The 23,144-nt window shown below is 41.2% G+C and overlaps 1 protein-coding gene across 10 annotated transcripts in view; it reads left to right on the forward strand.

The window, feature by feature from the left end:
* Sacs (sacsin molecular chaperone) overlaps nt 1-21,421 on the forward strand; it is an 84,567-nt gene extending 63,146 nt beyond the window's left edge. For 2 of the 10 annotated variants that reach the window (XM_006252167.5, XM_063274274.1), the window contains 2 exons: nt 4,489-4,515; nt 8,622-21,418. In XM_006252167.5, the coding sequence (XP_006252229.1) occupies nt 4,489-4,515; nt 8,622-20,179 (11,585 nt within the window). In that variant the 3' untranslated portion in view covers nt 20,180-21,418. Of the gene's footprint in view, nt 1-2,328; nt 3,605-4,488; nt 4,516-7,463; nt 8,211-8,621 lie in introns of those variants that run through there. The other 8 variants (XM_063274272.1, XM_063274273.1, XM_063274276.1 and 5 more) reach the window with 7 other exon arrangements.
* Nucleotides 21,422-23,144: the final 1,723 nt, after the last annotated feature.

Below are 23,144 nucleotides of genomic sequence, written 5' to 3' on the forward strand. Positions count from 1 at the left end.
TTAGACATTTGCCCCCAGATTTCAGAACTTGTCTTACGAAGGAGTTTATTCTTTGTGATAAGTCTTAGATAACACATAACCTTTTCCTTTCAATATAATAGTTTATATTTTTATTCATTGAAATATGCATGAAAGGATTTGGAATTTGCCAGGGGAATGAGGTTGGAGTTAAAGGTGAGACCAAACATGAGCAGACAGATGTCTCTTGTCACAGGACTTGTGCCTGTGAGAGCTGCAGTAACACTGGTTTCCCGCTCCAGGTGATTCATTTGTGAATTGTTCTTTTCAGGAAAGCCTATTGAGGTATTTAAACATGGATCCCCTCTGATCCTTCCACTCATCCCCCTCTCTATTCTCCTTTTTATGTCAAGTTCTATTGCTTTATGTTGATGAGGGTTGGGAAGAACTTGGCGGCATTCACTGCCCATCTACTGAGTTTGATTCTAATTTGCATAGTTCCAGCAAGGCAGGCTACTTAAAAGTGTTACTCTAGTAGCACATGGTAGGCATTCCTGTGAGGCCCAGATCGTGTAGAGAGAAGTGTTAGTCCAGTCCAGTGCCTAGCACATAACTGCCTGCACGTGGAAGCTGTTGTGATCACTTTGATTGGAGGTCCATAAGTATTTTAAAATCAGAATGTCAGCCATAGCCCTCTCCTTTCCTCTTATTTCTCCTCTCGTGTGACCCCTTGAAGTGTACTCCACAGTGAACCATTGCGTTATCATCTTGGTTCTGCAGCTGTAGGTCCTATCCAACAATTCATAGAAGCTTGGTTTGTCCTCTTGTCTGTGGATCTGCCACTGTCGTGCTTTCTTGTGACGCTACCTCACCTTTGGAATTGACCGTGGCTGTGGCACTCACTCTTCATGTGACTGTGACACTCAGCTGCTGTGGGTTGTCCATGGATTCTGATCAAACTGAGATCAGCCTTACCTTGCTGGTGTGAGTCAGATGGCTTTCCATGACTGAACTTTGCATGATAGTGATCAGCTGTGATTCTGAACCTGCGTGATTGTGAACTGATGTGTCAGTGGCCTCAGTCCATTTAGGGTCCCTCTCTCTTCTAGTCTTGGAAGTGCACAAGCATCTGAGCCTGAATGCTTCCTGATTTCAGGAGAGCAGTGAGACTGGTCAGACTTGTGTCCACTGTATCACGGTCTGTCTAACACGCTGTATCACGGTCTGTCTAACACGCTGTATCCACTTTAAGGACTGAGCTCGGCCACTGTTTTAAGCCTATGTGAGCACTTTCTCCTCTCTGTACTTATCCACCCAGCATTTGTTTTGCTAGGAAGCCTTTTTTCCATCCTATACTTTGTCATTAACTTCTCTGTCTGTTCTTCGTGATTGAACTCCAGGCTGCCTGCAGCCGGGCAAGTGCTTTTCCACTGAGCTACATCTGCAGCTCCTCACACACTTTTAATTCAGCCTTTAAGTGACACAGAAAGAGAAACATGGCATGTTTATAGGGCAACATGTGACATATACACACAACGTAATATTCAAGCCACACCTGCCTTCTTAAATATTTTTCATTTCTTCAATGAAATGGAAAATCCTCAAGTGTTTTGAAACATACAATATATCATTTTTATCCATAGTTAGCTTACTACGCCATAGTACCCAGACTTTTTACCTGACCTGTAACAATGCCAACTGACCACCCTCTATCTGTGTGTCCCACACTTCCATGTGCGCTCTCTCAGCATCTGGTAACCACAGAGAAAGCGTGGGAGGCACTCATGAGCTTGACACTAACATAGAAGTAAAAGGAGGCTGGGGGAGAAGCCTGCTCCAAGGCTGTCAGTGAAGCATGCTGGGACACGAGTCCGTCCTACTGCTGTGCAGGTCTCTGTCCAGTGCTGGAAAGGCGCTTAAGACTTCTGTTTTCTGCCTGGGGCTGAGTCTCACTGTAGCAGCCCCGACCCTGAACTCCAAGGTGAAGTTCAGGCCTGCTTTCCTAGAATGTTTCCTAGGAGATGGAGCCTTTGCCCAAGAGTGGGAGCGGGGGCTGGGGCAGTGCTTGAGCCGCACAGTACATGTGATTCTGCAGGCCCTGAGAGGTATATATAGATAATATCATGGAGGGATGGTCTGCAGGCCCTGAGAGGTATATATAGATAATATCATGGAGGGATGGTCTGCAGGCCCTGAGAGGTATATATAGATAATATCATGGAGGGATGGTCTGCAGGCCCTGAGAGGTATATATAGATAATATCATGGAGGGATGGTCTTGGAGCTCTGTCTGGTTTTAGATGCTATGATGCTGGATTTGGTAGTGGGCTTCAAGTCCAAGACTTGTCTTAGTTCCTTCTTCTTTCTCAGGTAGAAGACATGGTTTGTGATGAGCATCTTTGTTGTTTGCTCTCCCCAGCCCTGAGGTACCAGAGCTTCTGTCCTCTCCACTTGCAAAGCTCAAGGAAATAGAAGGTTTTCAGTAACCTGAGATGCAGTTGGAGGCACATTTCTGTCTTTGTTTTCTCCTTTATGTGTGAATGAGATCATTTGTGCTTTAAATCACATGAGTAAATGAATGAATAGCTGAAGTCAGGTGACAGATGGCTAGTTAAATAATTCTGCCAGCAAATGGGTTTTAACTAAGCAACTAGGGAAAATAAGCAGTTAAGTGAGACAACTTCTGGTGGAGTGGCAGCAGGATCCTACATATATCTTTCTTAATTTTCAAGCTTTTTAAAAAATTAGGTAAGATTACATTCTCTGTTACAATTCTGACTCAAAATTCCTTATATGGTTCATTGTCCTGTATATACCAAGCATTATGCCAAATGAAACTAATAGACAGATGAAAACCTGGAGCTGCCTGAGGTATGGTTATGACTCCACACTGTCCTTCCTGCAGCGGGCGCTGAGACGTCAGATGCTCAGAGTGGACTGGGCCTGCTCAGCTGGCAGCATATCAGGGAGGGTGTTGTATTTTTTGTCTGGTCCCTACCCTCATGTCTCAGGGGACAACATGTTTTCAGTGATGACTCTGACACAACGTTCTTATGATGAATACTTTTGAAGAGTCGATGACCTCATATGCATGCATCCAAACCTTCAGAAAATGTTGCCAGCCTCTGGCATACAGATAGTTATATTTGACACATGATTTGTGGAGATGTTTGAGACTACCATGCCCATAATATACATGTTGGAGAAAAGGACCATGTGCTAGGAAGAGTCTGTTCAAAGCCTACGTCCTACTGCCGTCTCCCCCTGAAATGCAGGCATAACCGTGCTATCTCGCACAGCCATGCTTACTTCTCCAGTTAGCACAGCATTGTGAGAACTTACCTTTCTAAACCATTGCTTTCCCCACCTTGTATCAAAATCTTTGAAAGGCTTCTTGTTTTTCTTATATAAAAAAGGTCAAAGTCCTCGGCATTGACCATCAGGCTGTTTTATTTCCTGGTTCTATTTTTTTCTGCCTGGTACCCAGGAATGCTAAGCGAGTGTTTGCTGTTACCCATCTCCTTCCTTGACTCCCCCCCACCCCCATCACTCCCATATTTAAAGAACACTTATTTTTCTCCATTAGGCACACACACCTGATTTTAGCCCCTGTGTGCGCCTGCTTCATCTCCTGTTTCATGCAACCTATGCATGCTTTGTAACACTGACTCAGCACGGCACCACACGCCCGCACGTGTGTGCTTACTTGTAATCATTTCTCTAATCTGCCTTCCTCGTGAGATACAGACAAGGCCTGAGAACATGTCTACGTGTTTATGTCCAGCACCCTAGCACTTAGTACTTCCTGACTGACGAATACTGCTGAAGTAGTTATTCTGGTGAGACTTACAGTCTCCGTCTTAGCCCTGAAATTGAGTCCAAGGAACCCCAGTGCACAAGGAACCCCAGTGCACAAGGAACCCCAGTGCACAAGGAACCCCAGTGCACAAGGAACCCCAGTGCACAAGCACATTCCACAAAGACGCAGCGACTCGATAAAATGAGTGACTTGCCTTAGTTGTCCATGGGTGGGATTCTTAGAACTCTATGATTATTGATGTCAGAATTGTTTGATACTCACCTTTTTCTTATCATACTGAGAATTATGTGTAATTTAACTTTGGGTAAATGTTAAAGTACTTCTAAAATTCTATTTTCTCCCTCTTTCAATTCTTCTCTTGGCCCTCTGTGTTTTATGCTGAGAGCCTGTGAAAAGCCCACGGATAGCTTCCAGATTGCTGTGAACACTGAGTAATTTGTGCTCGTAAGCATGCACTCCCCCTCCCCTTCTTTGCTGTTTTATGAACTAAGTCTCCGTTCTTATGTAGTTTGGGGTTAATTTGCATCAGAATAGATCTTTAAATCTTAAATGCATATACTGTTTGGAACTTGTTTACACCTTTTCTTTTGCATACTGCTGTGTGGAGATTCTGCACACAGCATTGCTGTAACATGCAGAGTCCTCTCTTAGTGAGCTTGTGAGTACTGAATGTTCTGGCCTCTCTAAGCATGGATTCAATTATATTCTAGCACAGCAGCTTCTCTGGGGATACTCAGGTAGGATCACGACCGAATGTTTGTTCATTTGAAACCTGATTTGTTTCTTTGTCTTTCTATCCATCTATCTTTCTATCTATCTATCTATCTTTCTATCTATCTATCTATCTATCTATCTATCTATCTATCTATCTATCTATTATTATCATTTGTTGGTGTGCTGAATCCCATGTAGTTTTGTTTTTAACCTAACTAGCTAGAAATTCTGTCAGTCTTTTTTGTTGTCGTTGTTTTGTTTTCCTTGCTGGAAATAACTTTTAAAGGAGAGAGGAAACTACTGATACAGGCTTTTGTTATTACAAACACTGATTTTTAAAAAAACACACACTTAAATGACTTGAAAGCTTTCATAATTATTTAGTCTCAAATAAAAGACACTTGTGGAATTTGTATCTTAGACTGCTTAGATGGGAGAGAGTGGTGTCACTGCACTTCTGTTATGCACACAAATGCTCAGAGGAGAAATGAGGGAGGGGAACACATTCTGAAAACTATTAGGATTGAAGCCTAAGCTACAAGGAGCACTAAGTGGCCAGTCTCCGAGCCTTAGGGCTAGTCAGCTGACCTTACAACCTGTGTCATTTTATTCATTGCCCATCCTTGTTTGTTTTGTCTTACTAAATACCTTTATTATTATTTTTCCAATGTTCCTGCTTTACTTGGAAATTTAAAGGATGCAAGATTTGCTTTATAGAAATTGTTTTTATACATATACTGAAATGGATTATACATTTATACATATATAAAATTAGGAACTAAGTCATTATTAGAGTGATGATTTCTATAAATATTAAATTTGGCTTCTACTTTATATTGAAATATATCTAATGCTTTATCAATAGCTCTTGTACTGGGAAAGTGTAGTAAAAGAGACAGCAGAGTCCTGATGTAAGTAGCTACCTCTTAACGCCTGCCCTAGGGACCGTCCCATTTTGGTTACTGAATCTCTGTTGCTTAGGAGATCTATTCAAGCCCAAGTCAAGCCTGATAGTGTAGGTCTGTAGTACCCGCTGTTTGAGGTTAAGGTAGGAAGATTATAAGATTGTAAGTTCAAGACCAACCTGAACTACAAAGTGAGTTCAAGGCCAGCCTAGCAAACTTAGTGAAAATCTGTGGAAGGAAAAGTAAAAGGAGGGTTTGGATATCACTCAGTGGTAGGGTTTTTGCCTAACTTGCATGAGACCTATTAGTCAGTGCCCAGTGTTACAAGAAAAGCAACACCCATAGGCCAAAGCCGAGAAGTTAGTGGCAGAGCATTAGTGCAGACTTTCTGAGAGGCAGTAGGGCCATTAGAGCTAGGATGCATGCTTCTGATGGGCCCAGGGGCCAAATAGCACCACATCTAGACGTGAGTGCTGCTGGAGTCCTGACTGGCAGGCCCTGGACGACCTTTTCCTTCCCCCAAGCCTCCAGATTGATTTTTTCTCTTTCTTTGTTCTTTTTTGTTTTGTTTTATTTTTAAAGATGTGACTGAGAAGGGACTAAGAGGAGAGGAGGGATGGTAAACTGTGGTTAAGATGTAAAAATAATAATAAAAAATTAAAAAACAAAAAGGAAAAAGATGTAACTCATATATAGTGTATCATTTAACTGGACTTTTCTTGTTCATGTGTATTTACGAAGACTTGAATTTTCTATATAACAGTGCATTATTAGAACTCACCAGCATCAAAGCTGTCATTGCCACTGTGTACCCAAAAAGCAAAAGAATTTCCTTGTATTCAGCACCTTGGTTTAGCATTGTCTAGTTGGGTGCATCTTTGAAGGAGTTCACTTAAAGCATTTGAAACTAAAACATTATTGTTAAATGGATTTTTGCACCAACTGATATTTCTACTTTCTGACCACATTGCATTTATGCTCAAGGCTAACAAGGGTCATAGACTGTGATAACAGAAATAGTGTAGCCTCTAAGTAGAGACTGGTCACATTCATACTGGTTTCAGTTCATACCTGCTACAGTTTTCTGTCCTTAGGAACAGTTTTTCAGATGCAATGTTTTGACATTGCTGTTAATTGTGAAAGCCACAAAGCCCACAAGTCATTTATTAAAATGCCTGAGATCTGTTCTGTTCATCCTAGTAGAGATGCCTTGGGAGCATTCTAATGGGGGGTGGGGAGACGCCTGTGGGACCATTTATACTTCAGGGTTAGACGCAGTAGCCAGAACCTAGGACTGAAGCCCGAATTAACTTCATGGGCTTGGGTTTGTGCCTCTGCACATTTTCTCTCTCCTTTACTTCCTGTTGTTTTCCAGTTGAGCATGACTGATGTGTAGGTTGCATGCCATGTGTGAGCTGTGTGTGTGTTGACATTTTATTTACATATTCATACCAAGTTATTTTCCTAAAGGTAAGTATATGTTGTATAAATTGCCAAATTTTATGCAAGCGTTATCTATGAGATGCATGTGATGTGGCAATTTACATGGAACATATATGAGACATATTTATGACTTTGCTTTCTACGTATTCTGAATTTTAGTTTTCAACATTTTTATATCTTTAAAATTCTGTCTTAACTTACGACTTAGACATTCAGTATAGCTAATTCTATTCAGTAAGCACTTGAGGAAACATTATTATAAATTAAATTTAATTCACTTCATAACCCAAAGAAACTATATTGATTATATTACTAACATTTTCATTTTTAAAGTATTACTTAAGTTATTCTGATACATGACACAGAAACTGGAAATGTGTCTGAATCCAGATGTTATTACTCTCTTTCTTCGTTGAGATTTCTATGACAGTGGTTCAAAAATAGCATGACAGGTAATTTTGGGGTAGAGAGTAGAGCCTTTGAAACGAAGATGTCCTTCCTTGATTAAAACATGCTAGAGTGGGGCAAGGGAAATGTGGGAGTGATATGAACAAGTCCAGCATCTAGCTACTATGTACTGAAGAGGGTCAGCTTCTAACCCTGAAGTATAAATGCTCACACAGGAGTCTCCAGGTCCTACATTAGAAGACCCGTACAGAACCTCACCTATGGCATTCTCAAGGGAAAAAAAAGTTACACACAAAAGTTCCAAGAGCCTAAGGTATACCCCTGTTAAAGTGTCTCCCAAATTTACTCCTAAGGAACTGAAATTATTTGCACATAGAGGAAAGACAAATGTTAGTTTTCACATAACTGATTTTGAGATATTTTATTTTCCTGTATGTACAACAAATTCATACCTAAAGCTATGTAGTCACATTTCTATTTTGTTACTGATGTTAAATGTCACAAATACTCTGACATACAAAATACAGCTAAATAAATGTTAATTTCTAGGCAATCTATTAAGCAACTGTTCCCCCAAGAGGAAAAATTCTCTTGGTCTCCTAGTTTACAAGCATTCAGAAGCAGAGTTGTTTTGGTGGGAGAATGCCTGTCCTTACAGAGACGCTCACATGTTCAGTTTTGCCTCCCTGACACGTTTCTACAAAGTCCCACGCTTGTGCAGAGCACACTTTAATAAATAGCCACCTTGGAGAAACTGAACCCTTCCCTTTATAGAACAGTCTGCTTTTCCAGAATGCCGAGTTCAATTCTCTAAGACATTAACTGACACCCAGTTGCATATCTGTTAGAGGCTGACAGGAAATTCCATGAGTCACTGCTACCTGCATTTCAGAAAGTGTTAGCGTCTGTGCTGACTTTGAGCCCTTCTTCCTATACAGCCCCACAGGTGAGGTGCTGAAAATACAGAGCAACCCAAACATATTTGTGTTGAATCTGCTTATCAATGATTAGCCACAAAATGAAAAATATGTAACTTTTATCTGCATTTTTGGTACTTTTACTCGTGGACAACTAAACGTTAAACTTTTTGTTGTTGTTGCTACTAATTCCATCTACAGAAACTTTAGGTTCTCTTGAAAAAATATTTTATAACCCTTTTATGTTTACTTAAATTAAGCACTATGTGGTGAGAATGACTTCTTTTAGAGGTTAGTATGAGTTTCTGTATAGACTGTCGTCATTTTAAAATTATTTTAGTCTACTTATACCAAATATGTCACTTTCTTTAAGCAGCTTTCTAGTGGCATTTTAAGTTTGAGACTAGAGGAGTTTAAAGTAGAATTGTGCATAACATTTCTGTGTGTGATCTACAGGAAGACCATGTACTCAGCTGCAGCTTCTAAATCCAGAGCGATTTGCACGTCTTATTAAAGAAGTAATGAATACATTCTGGCCTGGTCGAGAGTTGGTGGTTCAGTGGTATCCATTGAGTGAAGACAAACATCACCCGTCCATTTCATGGCTTAAGATGGTTTGGAAGAATCTCTACATACATTTCTCAGAGGATTTGACTTTATTTGATGAGATGCCACTTATCCCCAGAACTCCACTGGATGCAGATCAGACGTGTGTGGAACTCATTAGACTCAGGGTCCCATCAGTAGTCATTTTAGATGATGAAACTGAAGCTCAGCTTCCGGAATTCCTAGCAGACATTGTACAAAAACTTGGAGGCATTGTCCTGAAAAGATTAGATACCTCTCTTCAGCATCCGCTTGTTAAAAAATACATTCATTCCCCACTGCCGAGTGCTATTTTGCAGATAATGGAGAAGATACCACTGCAGAAGTTGTGTAATCAAATAGCATCATTACTTCCAACCCACAAAGATGCTCTAAGGAAGTTTTTGGCCAGCTTAACTGATACCAGTGAAAAAGAGAAAAGAATAATTCAAGAATTGACAATATTCAAGAGAATTAATCATTCATCTGATCAAGGAATTTCCTCTTACACAAAACTAAAAGGATGTAAAGTTTTGGATCATACCGCCAAGCTTCCAACAGAACTACGGCTCTCAGTTTCAGTAATAGATAGTAGTGATGAAGCCACCATTCGTTTGGCAAACATGCTGAAAATTGAAAAGTTAAAGACTACAAGCTGTTTAAAGTTTGTTTTAAAAGATATTGAAAATGCATTTTATACACAGGAAGAGGTAACACGGCTTATGCTGTGGATCCTTGAGAATCTATCTTCTCTTAAAAATGAGAATCCAAGTGTGCTTGATTGGTTAATGCCACTAAAATTCATTCATATGTCACAGGAGCATGTGGTAGCAGCCAGTGACCTCTTTGATCCTGATATAGAAGTCCTAAGGGATCTCTTTTATAACGAAGAGGAAGCCTGTTTCCCTCCTGCAGTTTTTACCTCACCAGATATCCTTCACTCTTTGAGACAGATTGGCTTAAAAAATGAAGCCAGCCTAAAAGAGAAAGATGTCGTACAGGTGGCCAAAAAAATTGAAGCTTTACAGGTCAGTTCCTGTCAGAATCAGGATGTTCTCCTGAAGAAAGCCAAAACACTCTTGCTGGTCTTGAATAAAAACCATACACTCTTGCAGTCTTCTGAGGGGAAGATGGCATTGAAGAAAATAAAATGGGTTCCAGCCTGCAAGGAAAGACCCCCAAATTATCCAGGTTCTTTAGTCTGGAAAGGGGATCTCTGTAATCTTTGTGCACCTCCAGATATGTGTGATGCAGCTCACGCAGTTCTAGTGGGCTCCTCACTTCCTCTTGTTGAGAGTGCCCATGTGAGCTTGGAGAAGACCCTCGGCATCTTCACGAAGCCTACCATCAGTGCTGTCTTAAAACACTTTAAAATTGTTGTTGACTGGTATACTTCAAAAACCTTTAGTGACGAAGATTACTATCAGTTCCAACATATTTTGCTTGAAATTTATGGGTTCATGCATGATCATCTGAGTGAAGGGAAGGATTCTTTTAAAGCCTTGAAATACCCCTGGGTTTGGACAGGCAAAAACTTTTGTCCTCTTGCCCAGGCTGTGATAAAGCCAATCCATGATCTGGACCTTCAGCCTTATTTATATAATGTGCCTAAAACCATGGCAAAATTCCACCAGCTGTTCAAGGCTTGTGGCTCAATAGAAGAGTTGACATCAGATCATATTTCCATGGTCATTCAGAAAGTTTATCTCAAAAGTGACCAGGAGTTGAGTGAGGAAGAAAGTAAGCAAAATCTTCATCTCATGTTGAATATCATGAGATGGCTGTACAGCAATCAGATCCCAGCAAGCCCTAATACCCCAGTTCCTATTTATCACAGCAAAAATCCTTCCAAACTTGTCATGAAGCCAATTCATGAGTGCTGTTATTGTGATATCAAAGTTGATGACCTTAATGACTTGCTTGAAGACTCAGTGGAACCAATCATTTTGGTACATGAGGACATACCCATGAAAACTGCAGAGTGGCTAAAAGTTCCGTGCCTTAGTACAAGACTGATCAATCCTGAAAACATGGGGTTTGAGCAGTCAGGGCAAAGAGAGCCTCTTACTGTAAGGATTAAAAACATTTTGGAAGAATACCCTTCAGTGTCAGATATTTTTAAAGAGCTGCTTCAAAATGCTGATGATGCGAATGCCACCGAATGCAGCTTCATGATTGATATGAGAAGAAATATGGACATAAGGGAAAATCTCCTAGACCCAGGGATGGCAGCTTGTCATGGACCTGCTCTGTGGTCATTCAACAATTCTGAATTCTCAGATTCAGATTTCATAAACATTACCAGGTTAGGAGAATCTTTAAAAAGGGGAGAAGTTGACAAGGTTGGAAAATTTGGTCTTGGTTTTAATTCTGTGTACCACATTACTGACATTCCCATCATTATGAGCCGAGAATTTATGATAATGTTTGATCCAAACATAAATCACATCAGTAAACACATTAAAGATAGATCTAATCCTGGAATCAAAATTAATTGGAGTAAACAGCAGAAAAGACTTAGGAAATTCCCCAATCAGTTCAAACCATTTATAGATGTATTTGGTTGTCAGCTGCCTTTGGCCGTAGAAGCTCCTTACAGCTACAATGGGACTCTCTTCCGACTGTCCTTTAGAACGCAGCAGGAAGCAAAAGTGAGTGAAGTTAGCAGTACTTGTTATAACACTGCGGATATTTACTCCCTGGTGGATGAATTTAGTCTTTGTGGGCACAGACTTATCATTTTTACTCAGAGTGTAAACTCAATGTATTTGAAATACTTGAAAATTGAAGAAACCAATCCTACCTTAGCACAAGATACAATAATAATTAAGAAAAAAGCTTGCCCCTCCAAAGCATTGAATGCACCAGTTTTAAGTGTTTTAAAAGAAGCTGCTAAACTCATGAAGACTTGTAGCAGCAGCAACAAGAAGCTTCCCACTGATGTACCAAAGTCATCTTGCATTCTTCAGATCACAGTTGAGGAATTTCACCATGTGTTCAGGAGGATTGCTGACTTACAGTCACCACTGTTCAGAGGTCCAGATGATGACCCAGCTACTCTCTTTGAAATGGCTAAGTCTGGCCAATCAAAAAAGCCATCAGATGAGTTGCCACAAAAGACAGTAGATTGTACCACATGGCTTATATGCACATGCATGGACACAGGAGAAGCTCTCAAGTTTTCTTTGAATGAAAGTGGAAGAAGATTAGGGCTGGTTCCTTGTGGGGCAGTAGGAGTTCTTTTGCATGAAACCCAGGAGCAGAAGTGGACTGTGAAACCACATATAGGAGAGGTGTTCTGCTATTTACCTTTACGAATAAAAACAGGGTTGCCAATTCACATCAATGGGTGCTTTGCTGTTACTTCAAATAGGAAAGAAATCTGGAAGACAGATACAAAAGGTCGATGGAATACCACTTTCATGAGGCACGTCATTGTGAAAGCTTACTTACAAGCACTCAGTGTTTTACGGGACCTGGCCATTAGCGGTGAGCTGATTGATTATACTTACTATGCTGTGTGGCCTGATCCTGACGTAGTTCATGATGACTTCTCTGTGATCTGTCAAGGATTTTATGAAGATATAGCTCATGGGAAGGGGAAGGACCTGACCAGAGTCTTCTCTGATGGATCTATGTGGGTTTCCATGAAGAATGTGAGATTTCTAGATGACTCTATTCTTCAAAGGAAAGATGTTGGCTCAGCAGCCTTCAAGATATTCCTGAAGTACCTCAAGAAGACAGGCTCCAAAAACCTCTGTGCTGTTGAGCTTCCTTCTTCGGTAAAAGTAGGATTTGAAGAGGCTGGCTGCAAACAGATACTGCTAGAAAATACATTTTCAGAGAAACAGTTCTTTTCAGAAGTCTTCTTTCCTAATATTCAGGAAATCGAAGCAGAACTTAGAGATCCTCTGATGAATTTTGTCTTAAATGAGAAACTTGATGAGTTCTCAGGAATTCTTCGTGTTACCCCTTGTGTCCCTTGCTCCTTGGAAGGCCATCCTTTGGTTTTGCCTTCAAGATTGATCCATCCTGAAGGACGAGTTGCAAAGTTATTTGATATTAAAGATGGGAGATTCCCTTATGGGTCCACACAGGATTACCTCAATCCTATTATTTTGATCAAGCTCGTTCAGTTAGGCATGGCAAAAGATGATATTTTGTGGGATGACATGCTAGAGCGTGCAGAGTCCGTAGCTGAGATTAATAAAAGTGACCATGCTGCCGCCTGCTTAAGGAGTAGTATTCTACTAAGCCTCATTGATGAGAAGCTAAAAATAAGGGATCCTAGAGCAAAGGATTTTGCTGCAAAATACCAAACAATTCCCTTCCTCCCATTTCTGACAAAGCCAGCGGGTTTTTCTTTAGAGTGGAAAGGGAACAGTTTTAAGCCTGAAACCATGTTTGCAGCAACTGACCTTTACACTGCTGAATATCAAGATATAGTCTGTCTTTTGCAACCAATTCTCAATGAAAATTCCCATTCCTTTAGAGGCTGTGGTTCAGTGTCATTGGCTGTTAAAGAGTTTTTGGGTTTGCTAAAGAAGCCAACAGTTGATCTGGTAATAAACCAGTTGAAGCAAGTTGCAAAATCAGTTGATGATGGTATTACATTGTACCAGGAAAATATCACCAATGCTTGCTACAAGTACCTCCATGAAGCAATATTGCAAAATGAAATGGCCAAGGCAACAATTATTGAAAAGCTAAAACCATTTTGTTTCATTCTGGTTGAGAATGTATATGTTGAGTCAGAAAAGGTTTCTTTTCATTTGAACTTTGAAGCAGCGCCATACCTTTATCAGTTACCTAACAAGTATAAAAATAATTTCCGGGAGCTTTTTGAAAGTGTGGGTGTGCGGCAGTCATTTACTGTTGAAGATTTTGCCTTAGTCTTGGAGTCTATTGATCAAGAAAGAGGAAAAAAACAAATAACAGAAGAGAATTTTCAGCTTTGCCGACGAATAATCAGTGAAGGAATCTGGAGTCTCATCAGAGAAAAGAGACAAGAATTCTGTGAGAAAAATTATGGTAAAATATTACTGCCGGATACTAATCTGCTGCTGCTCCCTGCTAAGTCATTATGCTACAATGACTGTCCCTGGATAAAAGTAAAGGATTCTTCTGTTAAGTATTGCCATGCCGACATACCCCGGGAAGTAGCTGTAAAACTAGGTGCAATACCAAAGAGACATAAAGCCTTAGAAAGATACGCATCCAACATCTGTTTCACAGCTCCAGGTACAGAATTCGGGCAGAAAGAAAAACTGACCAGCAGAATTAAGAGCATTCTCAATGCCTATCCTTCAGAAAAGGAAATGCTGAAAGAGCTTCTTCAGAATGCTGATGATGCGAAGGCCACGGAGATCTGCTTTGTGTTTGATCCTAGACAGCATCCTGTTGACCGAATATTTGATGATAAGTGGGCCCCACTGCAAGGGCCAGCACTGTGTGTTTACAATAACCAGCCATTTACAGAAGATGATGTTAGAGGAATTCAGAACCTTGGGAAAGGCACCAAAGAAGGAAACCCTTGCAAAACAGGACAATATGGAATTGGGTTCAATTCCGTGTACCACATTACAGACTGCCCTTCTTTTATTTCTGGCAATGACATCCTGTGTATTTTTGATCCCCATGCCAGATATGCACCAGGAGCCACATCAGTTAGCCCTGGACGAATGTTTAGAGATTTGGATGCAGACTTTAGAACCCAGTTCTCAGATGTTCTAGATCTTTACTTGGGAAACCACTTTAAACTGGACAATTGTACAATGTTTAGATTTCCTCTGCGTAATGCAGAAATGGCACAAGTTTCAGAAATTTCCTCAGTTCCATCATCAGACAGAATGGTCCAGAATCTTTTGGACAAATTACGGTCTGATGGGGCAGAACTTCTAATGTTTCTCAACCACATGGAAAAAATATCTATTTGTGAAATAGATAAGGCCACAGGAGGTCTGAATGTGCTCTATTCAGTAAAAGGCAAGATCACTGATGGAGACCGGTTGAAGAGGAAGCAGTTCCATGCCTCTGTAATTGACAGCGTTACTAAAAAGAGACAGCTCAAGGACATACCAGTCCAACAGATAACCTACACCATGGATACTGAGGATTCTGAAGGGAATCTGACCACGTGGCTCATCTGTAATAGATCAGGTTTTTCAAGTATGGACAAAGTATCCAAGAGTGTTATATCGGCTCACAGGAACCAAGATATCACCCTCTTCCCACGTGGTGGAGTCGCTGCCTGCATTACTCACAATTATAAAAAGCCCCACCGAGCCTTCTGCTTTCTGCCTCTCTCTTTGGAGACAGGGCTGCCATTTCATGTGAATGGCCATTTTGCTCTAGATTCAGCCAGAAGAAACTTGTGGCGTGATGATAATGGAGTTGGTGTCCGCAGTGACTGGAACAATAGTTTAATGACAGCCTTAATAGCGCCTGCATATGTTGAATTACTAATCCAGTTAAAAAAACGGTATTTCCCTGGTTCTGACCCAACATTATCAGTTTTACAGAACACACCCATTCATGTTGTAAAGGACACATTAAAGAAGTTCCTGTCCTTCTTTCCAGTTAACAGGCTGGATCTGCAGCCGGATCTATATTGCTTAGTGAAAGCTCTTTACAGTTGCATTCATGAAGACATGAAACGTCTTTTACCTGTTGTTCGGGCTCCAAATATTGATGGCTCTGATTTGCATTCTGCAGTCATAATTACTTGGATCAATATGTCTACTTCAAATAAAACTAAACCATTTTTTGATAACTTGCTACAGGATGAATTACAGCACCTTAAAAATGCCGATTATAACATCACAACTCGCAAAACAGTTGCAGAGAATGTCTACAGACTGAAGCACCTGCTTTTAGAAATTGGTTTCAACTTGGTTTATAACTGTGATGAAACTGCTAACCTTTACCACTGCCTTGTAGATGCGGCTATCCCCGTTAGCTATGTGACTCCTGCGGATGTTAGGTCCTTCTTAATGACATTCTCTTCTCCCGATACCAACTGCCATATTGGGAAGCTGCCTTGTCGTCTTCAGCAAACCAACTTAAAACTTTTTCACAGTTTAAAACTTTTAGTTGATTACTGTTTTAAAGATGCTGAAGAAAGTGAGTTTGAAGTTGAGGGACTGCCCCTGCTCATTACACTGGACAGTGTCTTGCAGATTTTTGATGGTAAACGACCCAAGTTTCTCACTACATACCATGAATTAATCCCATCACGTAAAGACTTGTTTATGAACACCTTATACTTGAAATACAGTAGTGTGTTGTTGAACTGCAAAGTTGCAAAAGTGTTCGACATTTCCAGCTTTGCTGACTTACTCTCTTCTGTGTTGCCTCGTGAGTATAAGACCAAGAACTGTGCAAAGTGGAAAGACAATTTTGCCAGTGAGTCTTGGCTTAAGAATGCATGGCACTTTATCAGCGAATCAGTAAGTGTGACAGATGATCAGGAAGAACCAAAGCCAGCGTTTGATGTCATTGTTGACATCCTGAAAGACTGGGCATTGCTTCCAGGAACAAAGTTCACTGTGTCAGCCAGCCAGCTTGTGGTTCCGGAGGGGGATGTGCTGATCCCCCTGAGCCTCATGCACATTGCCGTGTTCCCCAATGCTCAGAGTGACAAGGTTTTTCACGCTCTGATGAAAGCAGGCTGTATTCAGCTGGCCTTGAACAAAATCTGCTCTAAAGACAGTGCATTAGTCCCTTTGTTGTCATGCCACACAGCAAACATAGATAGCCCTGCAAGCATCTTGAAAGCTGTACATTATATGGTTCAGACTTCAACATTTAGAACTGAAAAACTAGTAGAAAATGACTTTGAAGCACTTTTGATGTATTTCAACTGTAATTTGAGTCACCTGATGTCCCAGGATGACCTAAAAATTTTAAAGTCCCTTCCATGCTACAAATCCATCAGTGGCCGCTATATGAGCATTGCAAAATTTGGAACGTGCTATGTGCTTACCAAAAGTATTCCTTCAGCTGAAGTGGAAAAATGGACACAGTCATCATCGTCTGCATTTCTTGAAGAAAAGGTACATTTAAAAGAACTGTATGAGGTGCTTGGCTGTGTGCCAGTAGATGATCTGGAGGTGTATTTGAAACATCTTCTGCCAAAAATTGAGAATCTCTCTTATGATGCAAAATTGGAGCACTTGATCTATCTGAAGAATAGACTGGCAAGCATTGAGGAGCTGTCGGAGACTAAGGAGCAACTTTTTGAGAAACTGGAAAGCTTATTGATTATTCATGATGCCAACAACCGACTAAAGCAAGCGAAGCACTTCTATGATAGGACTGTGAGAGTTTTTGAAGTTATGCTTCCTGAAAAATTGTTTATTCCTAAAGAGTTCTTTAAAAAGTTGGAACAAGTAATAAAACCTAAAAATCAAGTTGTGTTTATGACATCCTGGGTGGAATTCTTGAGAAATATCGGGCTAAAGCATGTGCTTTCCCAGCAGCAGTTGTTACAGTTTGCCAAGGAAATCAGTGTGCGGGCAAATACGGAAAACTGGTCTAAAGAAACGCTGCAGAATACAGTTGACATCCTGCTCCATCACATATTCCAAGAACGAACGGATTTGCTATCTGGAAACTTTCTGAAAGAGCTGTCCTTAATACCCTTCTTGTGTCCGGAGCGGGCCCCTGCGGAATACATCCGCTTTCACCCTCAGTACCAGGAGGTAAATGGAACACTTCCTCTTATCAAGTTCAATGGAGCACAGGTGAACCCAAAGTTCAAGCAGTGCGACGTTCTCCAGCTGCTGTGGACATCTTGCCCTATTCTTCCGGAGAAAGCCACGCCGCTGAGCATCAAAGAACAAGAAGGCAGCAGCCTTGCCCCACAGGAACAGCTTGAACAAGTTTTAAATATGCTGAATGTTAACCTGGACCCCCCTCTTGATAAGGTCATTAATAACTGCAGAAACATATGCAACATAACAACTCTGGATGAGGAAATGGTAAAAACTAGAGCAAAGGTCCTAAGGAGCATATATGAATTTCTCAGTGCAGAAAAACGGGAGTTCCGTTTTCAGCTTCGGGGCGTGGCCTTTGTAATGGTAGAAGATGGCTGGAAACTTCTGAAGCCTGAGGAAGTGGTGATAAACCTGGAGTACGAAGCTGATTTTAAACCTTACTTGTACAAGCTGCCTTTGGAGCTCGGCACTTTTCATCAGCTGTTCAAGCATTTAGGTACTGAAGATATCATCTCAACTAAGCAATACGTTGAAGTACTCAGCCGAATATTCAAAAACTCTGAAGGAAAGCAGCTAGACCCTAATGAAATGCGCACAGTTAAAAGAGTGGTTTCTGGTCTGTTCAAGAGTCTACAAAACGATTCAGTTAAAGTGAGGAGCGATCTGGAGAACGCCCGGGACCTCGCACTCTACCTTCCGAGCCAGGATGGTAGGTTGGTGAAGTCGAGCATCTTGGTGTTCGATGATGCACCACATTATAAAAGTAGAATCCAGGGTAATATTGGTGTGCAAATGCTAGTTGATCTTAGCCAGTGCTACTTAGGGAAAGACCACGGATTCCACACTAAGCTGATAATGCTCTTCCCTCAAAAGCTTCGACCTCGTCTGCTGAGCAGTATACTTGAAGAGCAGCTCGATGAGGAGACCCCCAAAGTGTGCCAGTTTGGAGCATTGTGCTCTCTTCAGGGAAGACTGCAGCTTCTCCTGTCTTCAGAGCAGTTCATCACAGGACTCATTAGAATCATGAAGCACGAGAATGACAATGCTTTCCTGGCCAATGAAGAAAAGGCCATACGACTTTGCAAAGCTCTAAGAGAGGGGCTGAAAGTTTCCTGTTTTGAAAAGCTTCAGACAACATTACGGGTTAAAGGTTTCAATCCTATTCCGCATAGCAGGAGTGAAACTTTCGCTTTTCTAAAGCGATTTGGCAATGCCGTCATCTTGCTCTACATCCAGCATTCAGACAGTAAAGACATTAACTTTCTGCTAGCCTTAGCGATGACACTTAAATCAGCAACTGACAACTTGATTTCTGACACATCATACTTAATTGCTATGCTGGGATGCAATGACATTTACAGGATCAGTGAGAAACTTGACAGTTTAGGGGTTAAATATGACTCCTCAGAGCCATCCAAACTGGAGCTTCCCATGCCTGGCACACCAATACCTGCTGAGATCCACTATACACTACTTATGGATCCAATGAATGTTTTCTATCCTGGGGAATATGTTGGGTACCTTGTGGATGCTGAAGGTGGTGATATCTACGGGTCATACCAGCCAACATACACATATGCAATCATTGTGCAAGAAGTTGAAAGAGAAGATGCTGACAATGCTAGTTTCTTGGGGAAGATCTATCAGATCGATATTGGCTACAGTGAATATAAGATAGTCAGCTCTCTGGATCTGTACAAGTTCTCACGGCCTGATGAAAGCTCCCAGAGCAGAGACAGTGCTCCTACCACACCAACGAGCCCCACGGAATTCCTGACTCCCGGTCTGAGAAGCATCCCTCCTCTTTTCTCTGGCAAAGAGAGCCACAAGCCTGCCTCCTCCAAACACCACTCCCCCAGAAAGCTCAAGGTGAATGCTTTACCAGAAATCCTGAAAGAAGTGACGTCAGTGGTGGAGCAAGCTTGGAAGCTTCCCGAGTCAGAACGGAAGAAGATCATTAGACGCTTGTATCTGAAGTGGCACCCTGACAAAAACCCAGAAAATCATGACATCGCTAATGAAGTGTTCAAGCATCTGCAGAATGAAATCAACAGACTAGAAAAACAGGCTTTTCTGGATCAAAATGCAGACAGAGCTTCAAGAAGAACGTTTTCAACCTCTGCATCCCGATTTCAGTCAGACAAGTACTCATTTCAAAGATTTTATACTTCGTGGAATCAAGAAGCCACAAGTCATAAATCTGAAAGGCAACAGCAAAGTAAAGAGAAATGCCCTCCCTCTGCTGGACAGACATACTCTCAAAGGTTCTTTGTTCCTCCCACCTTCAAGTCTGTGGGCAATCCAGTGGAAGCCCGGAGATGGTTAAGACAAGCCAGAGCAAACTTCTCAGCTGCCAGGAATGACCTTCACAAAAATGCCAATGAGTGGGTGTGCTTCAAGTGCTACCTTTCCACCAAGCTGGCTTTGATTGCAGCCGACTATGCCGTCAGGGGGAAATCTGATAAAGACGTAAAGCCCACGGCGCTGGCCCAAAAGATAGAGGAGTATAGTCAGCAGCTGGAGGGGCTGACAAACGATGTGCACACACTGGAAGCTTACGGTGTAGACAGCTTGAAAACAAGGTACCCTGATCTGCTTCCTTTTCCCCAGATCCCCAATGACAGGTTCACGTCTGAGGTCGCCATGAGGGTGATGGAATGTACTGCCTGCATCATCATAAAACTTGAAAATTTTATACAACAGAAGGTATGAAAGTGAAGAAAGCAGAGCCAGCTCCTGGGCGTGGTATAGCACAATCATGAATTGCTACACTCCATTCAGCTTCGTCGCCAGTGTCCAGGAATCGGGAAGCACAACGCGGAGTGTTCTGGAAGCATTCTGAAGCTGTATGACTCCTAATAGATGGTTACAGAGCTGGAAACCGACTTTGAAGACGGCGGTGAGCTGCAGAGTCTCTAGGTGTGTGGAAACGATTGGGTAGCACATTATTGATCTGCACTTTATGTAACCAAAGCTTAGCAGTCTGTTAGATAAGAGTCTGCACATGTCTCGGAGAGGAGGGAGTTAATTCTGTGTTTTTAAACATGTTTTTGAAGTAGTTAAAGAAACACTGGACAGACTGATTTGGACATAAGATAGGGACTTGGGTTTGGGGACTTATCACTTTGTAAATGGACACTTTCAGATGCATTGTTTTATCAGCTGGATCTGATTATGAGTTTGTTGCAGTTTCACGTCTTTAGTTGGACATTTACAGTATTTAATCCTGACTATTACTTGACTGAGTATGAAGATAGTCCTGGGGTGCACTGGGTGCATTCTCCACCCTTGTTTTGATTTTTTATACCTTGTGTTTCTGGGCTTCCTGACTCGTGAAGATAACCTATGGATATCTCAGAGTGCTGGTACATACTACCAGATATTGCTTCTAAAACTGCTTCCCAATGTGACATTTAGCAGAAGACCGTTGGAGTTTGTGTACATATCTTTCACAGATGTCATAATTTGTATAGAGTGGCTGAACAGGATGCAATCTTTTGTCTAAAGGTGCTGCAGTGAAAAAAAACCCAACTGTCTTTCAATATGGCACTTAGTGGGAATTTAAACATTTTTACTTTAAGTATATTAAAAATGCTCAAATTGTTGAGGTGATATGCAGACGTTTACAAAGGGAATTATCAGCTTGTACTGTCCCCCACGAGTGATTGAGAACTGACATTTAATTTTCATAATGTTCAAAATACCTAGCAAACATATTTAACATATTCTTTTGCATAAAGTCAAAGAAAGGAAATATAGTTTATGTAAGTGCACTGGCTGTAAATGATGCTAATATATTTTATGCAATTAAGGGCTTACATACAGAACATGTTAGATTTTTTTTATTTCATTTGTAAAAAAGGAATGTTAATTGCTTCTGGATGTGAATCATGAATATTTCTGCTGTTAATATTAAGTGCCATGATTTTAATAAAAAATGTATATAGAAAATCATTTTGACTGGTTATTTTAAAATGTTTGTTTTGAGACTTTATTTTTATTTTATGTGTATGGGTGTTTTGCCTGCATGTGTCTGTGTACCACCTGTATGTAATGAACATCAGATCCTCTGGGACTGGGCCAGAAGAAAACATCGGATCCTCTGGGACTAGAATAACAAATGATCGTTAGCCACCATGTGTTTGCTGGGAATTGAACTGGGGACCTCTGGAAGAGCATCCAGGGCTCTTAACTGCTGAGCCATCTCTCTAGCCCTTGGGTTATTTCTTGAGAAATACAATTTGTTAGAAATCAAACTCGTTTTCTCCTGTTAAGATTCTTGGTGCGCGTGTGTGTCTGTTCATCGGGAGTTTGGGGATAGCACTGTCCTGTATGTTTTATGCTGGGATGTAGGTTTCAGTACATGATGTATGCAGCCTTACTAGTTACTCACTGATTTGCTTAAGAGCTTGCTTCAACTCTGAAGGGAACAGAATTGGTTGATTTAACTGTTGGGGTGGGTTTAAAAACCCCTGCCGTGACTGGCATCTCTTGACAGTTCCTGTGTCTCAGGACAGCACGGTGCTTGGTGCTGGCTCACATCTGAGCCCTAACTTGCAGGGAATGTTTCATCCTTCAGACACCAGACTTCTGAAGTTAAGTGGCTGAGGGATAACTATTCCTTTGTGGTGCTAGCCCATTCTACTTTCCTAAAATGTGTGTGCTCAGATCCAGCACTTAGAACCTTCTCTGTCTGACCTTGGTGATAGCTGATGTAGTTAAAAACAAACCACAAACAACACAGGCCCACAATCCACAAACTACACAGGCCCGCAATCCACAAACTACACAGGCCCGCAAACCACAAACTACACAGGCCCGCAATCCACAAACTACACAGGCCCGCAATCCACAAACTACACAGGCCCGCAATCCACAAACTACACAGGCCCGCAAACCACAAACTACACAGGCCCACAATCCACAAACTACACAGGCCCGTAATCCACAAGCTACACAGGTCCGCAATCCCTTGCATGACGTATTGAGTCCAAATGAGTTTCAGGTTTTCACTTCAGTGAACTAATCTGAGGGTTTGTATGTTTGTTTTAGTTTTTAGACTTATTTTAAATTTATTTTATTTTGCTATCTTATATGTTTGGGTGTTTGACTTGCATGTATGTTTGTGTGCCATGTGCATATATGCAGTGCCCAAGGAGGCCAGAAGAATCAGATCCCATGGAACTGAAGTAACAGATGGTTGTGAGCCACCATGTGGGTGCTGGGAATTTAACTGAGGACCTCTGGAAGAGCATCCAGGGCTCTTAACTGCTGAGCCATCTCTTTAGGCCTGTGAGATCATGTATGTTTTTAACAAAATATCTTCATGAGATTTGACAGCACCCTGCAATCCTCTGTAGTAAGCCTGTGAATATCCAAGTTAGATTGACTACAAAATTTTCATAAATAGCCTTGCAGAATCGAGGTCAGATTTCATCACTAATTTGACAACAGCAGCAGATATGTTTAAAAAGGGTTATTTTTCAGATTTTTTAGAGTTTGAAATTGAGAATAAAGAATTTCTGCCCTCAATAAATGTGTGCATTTTACTCTCTCTAGCCTTTAAAAAACATATTTGTTTTTGTTTTTAATGGTAAGGGAAGCTAGATGCCTGAAGCAGATGCCCCTGAGTTAAGATGGGATAGGACTGAGCCTTTCCTGGGGATGAAACAGGGCG

Source organism: Rattus norvegicus, chromosome 15, assembly GCF_036323735.1.
Source record: "Rattus norvegicus strain BN/NHsdMcwi chromosome 15, GRCr8, whole genome shotgun sequence".
NCBI lineage: Eukaryota > Metazoa > Chordata > Mammalia > Rodentia > Muridae > Rattus > Rattus norvegicus.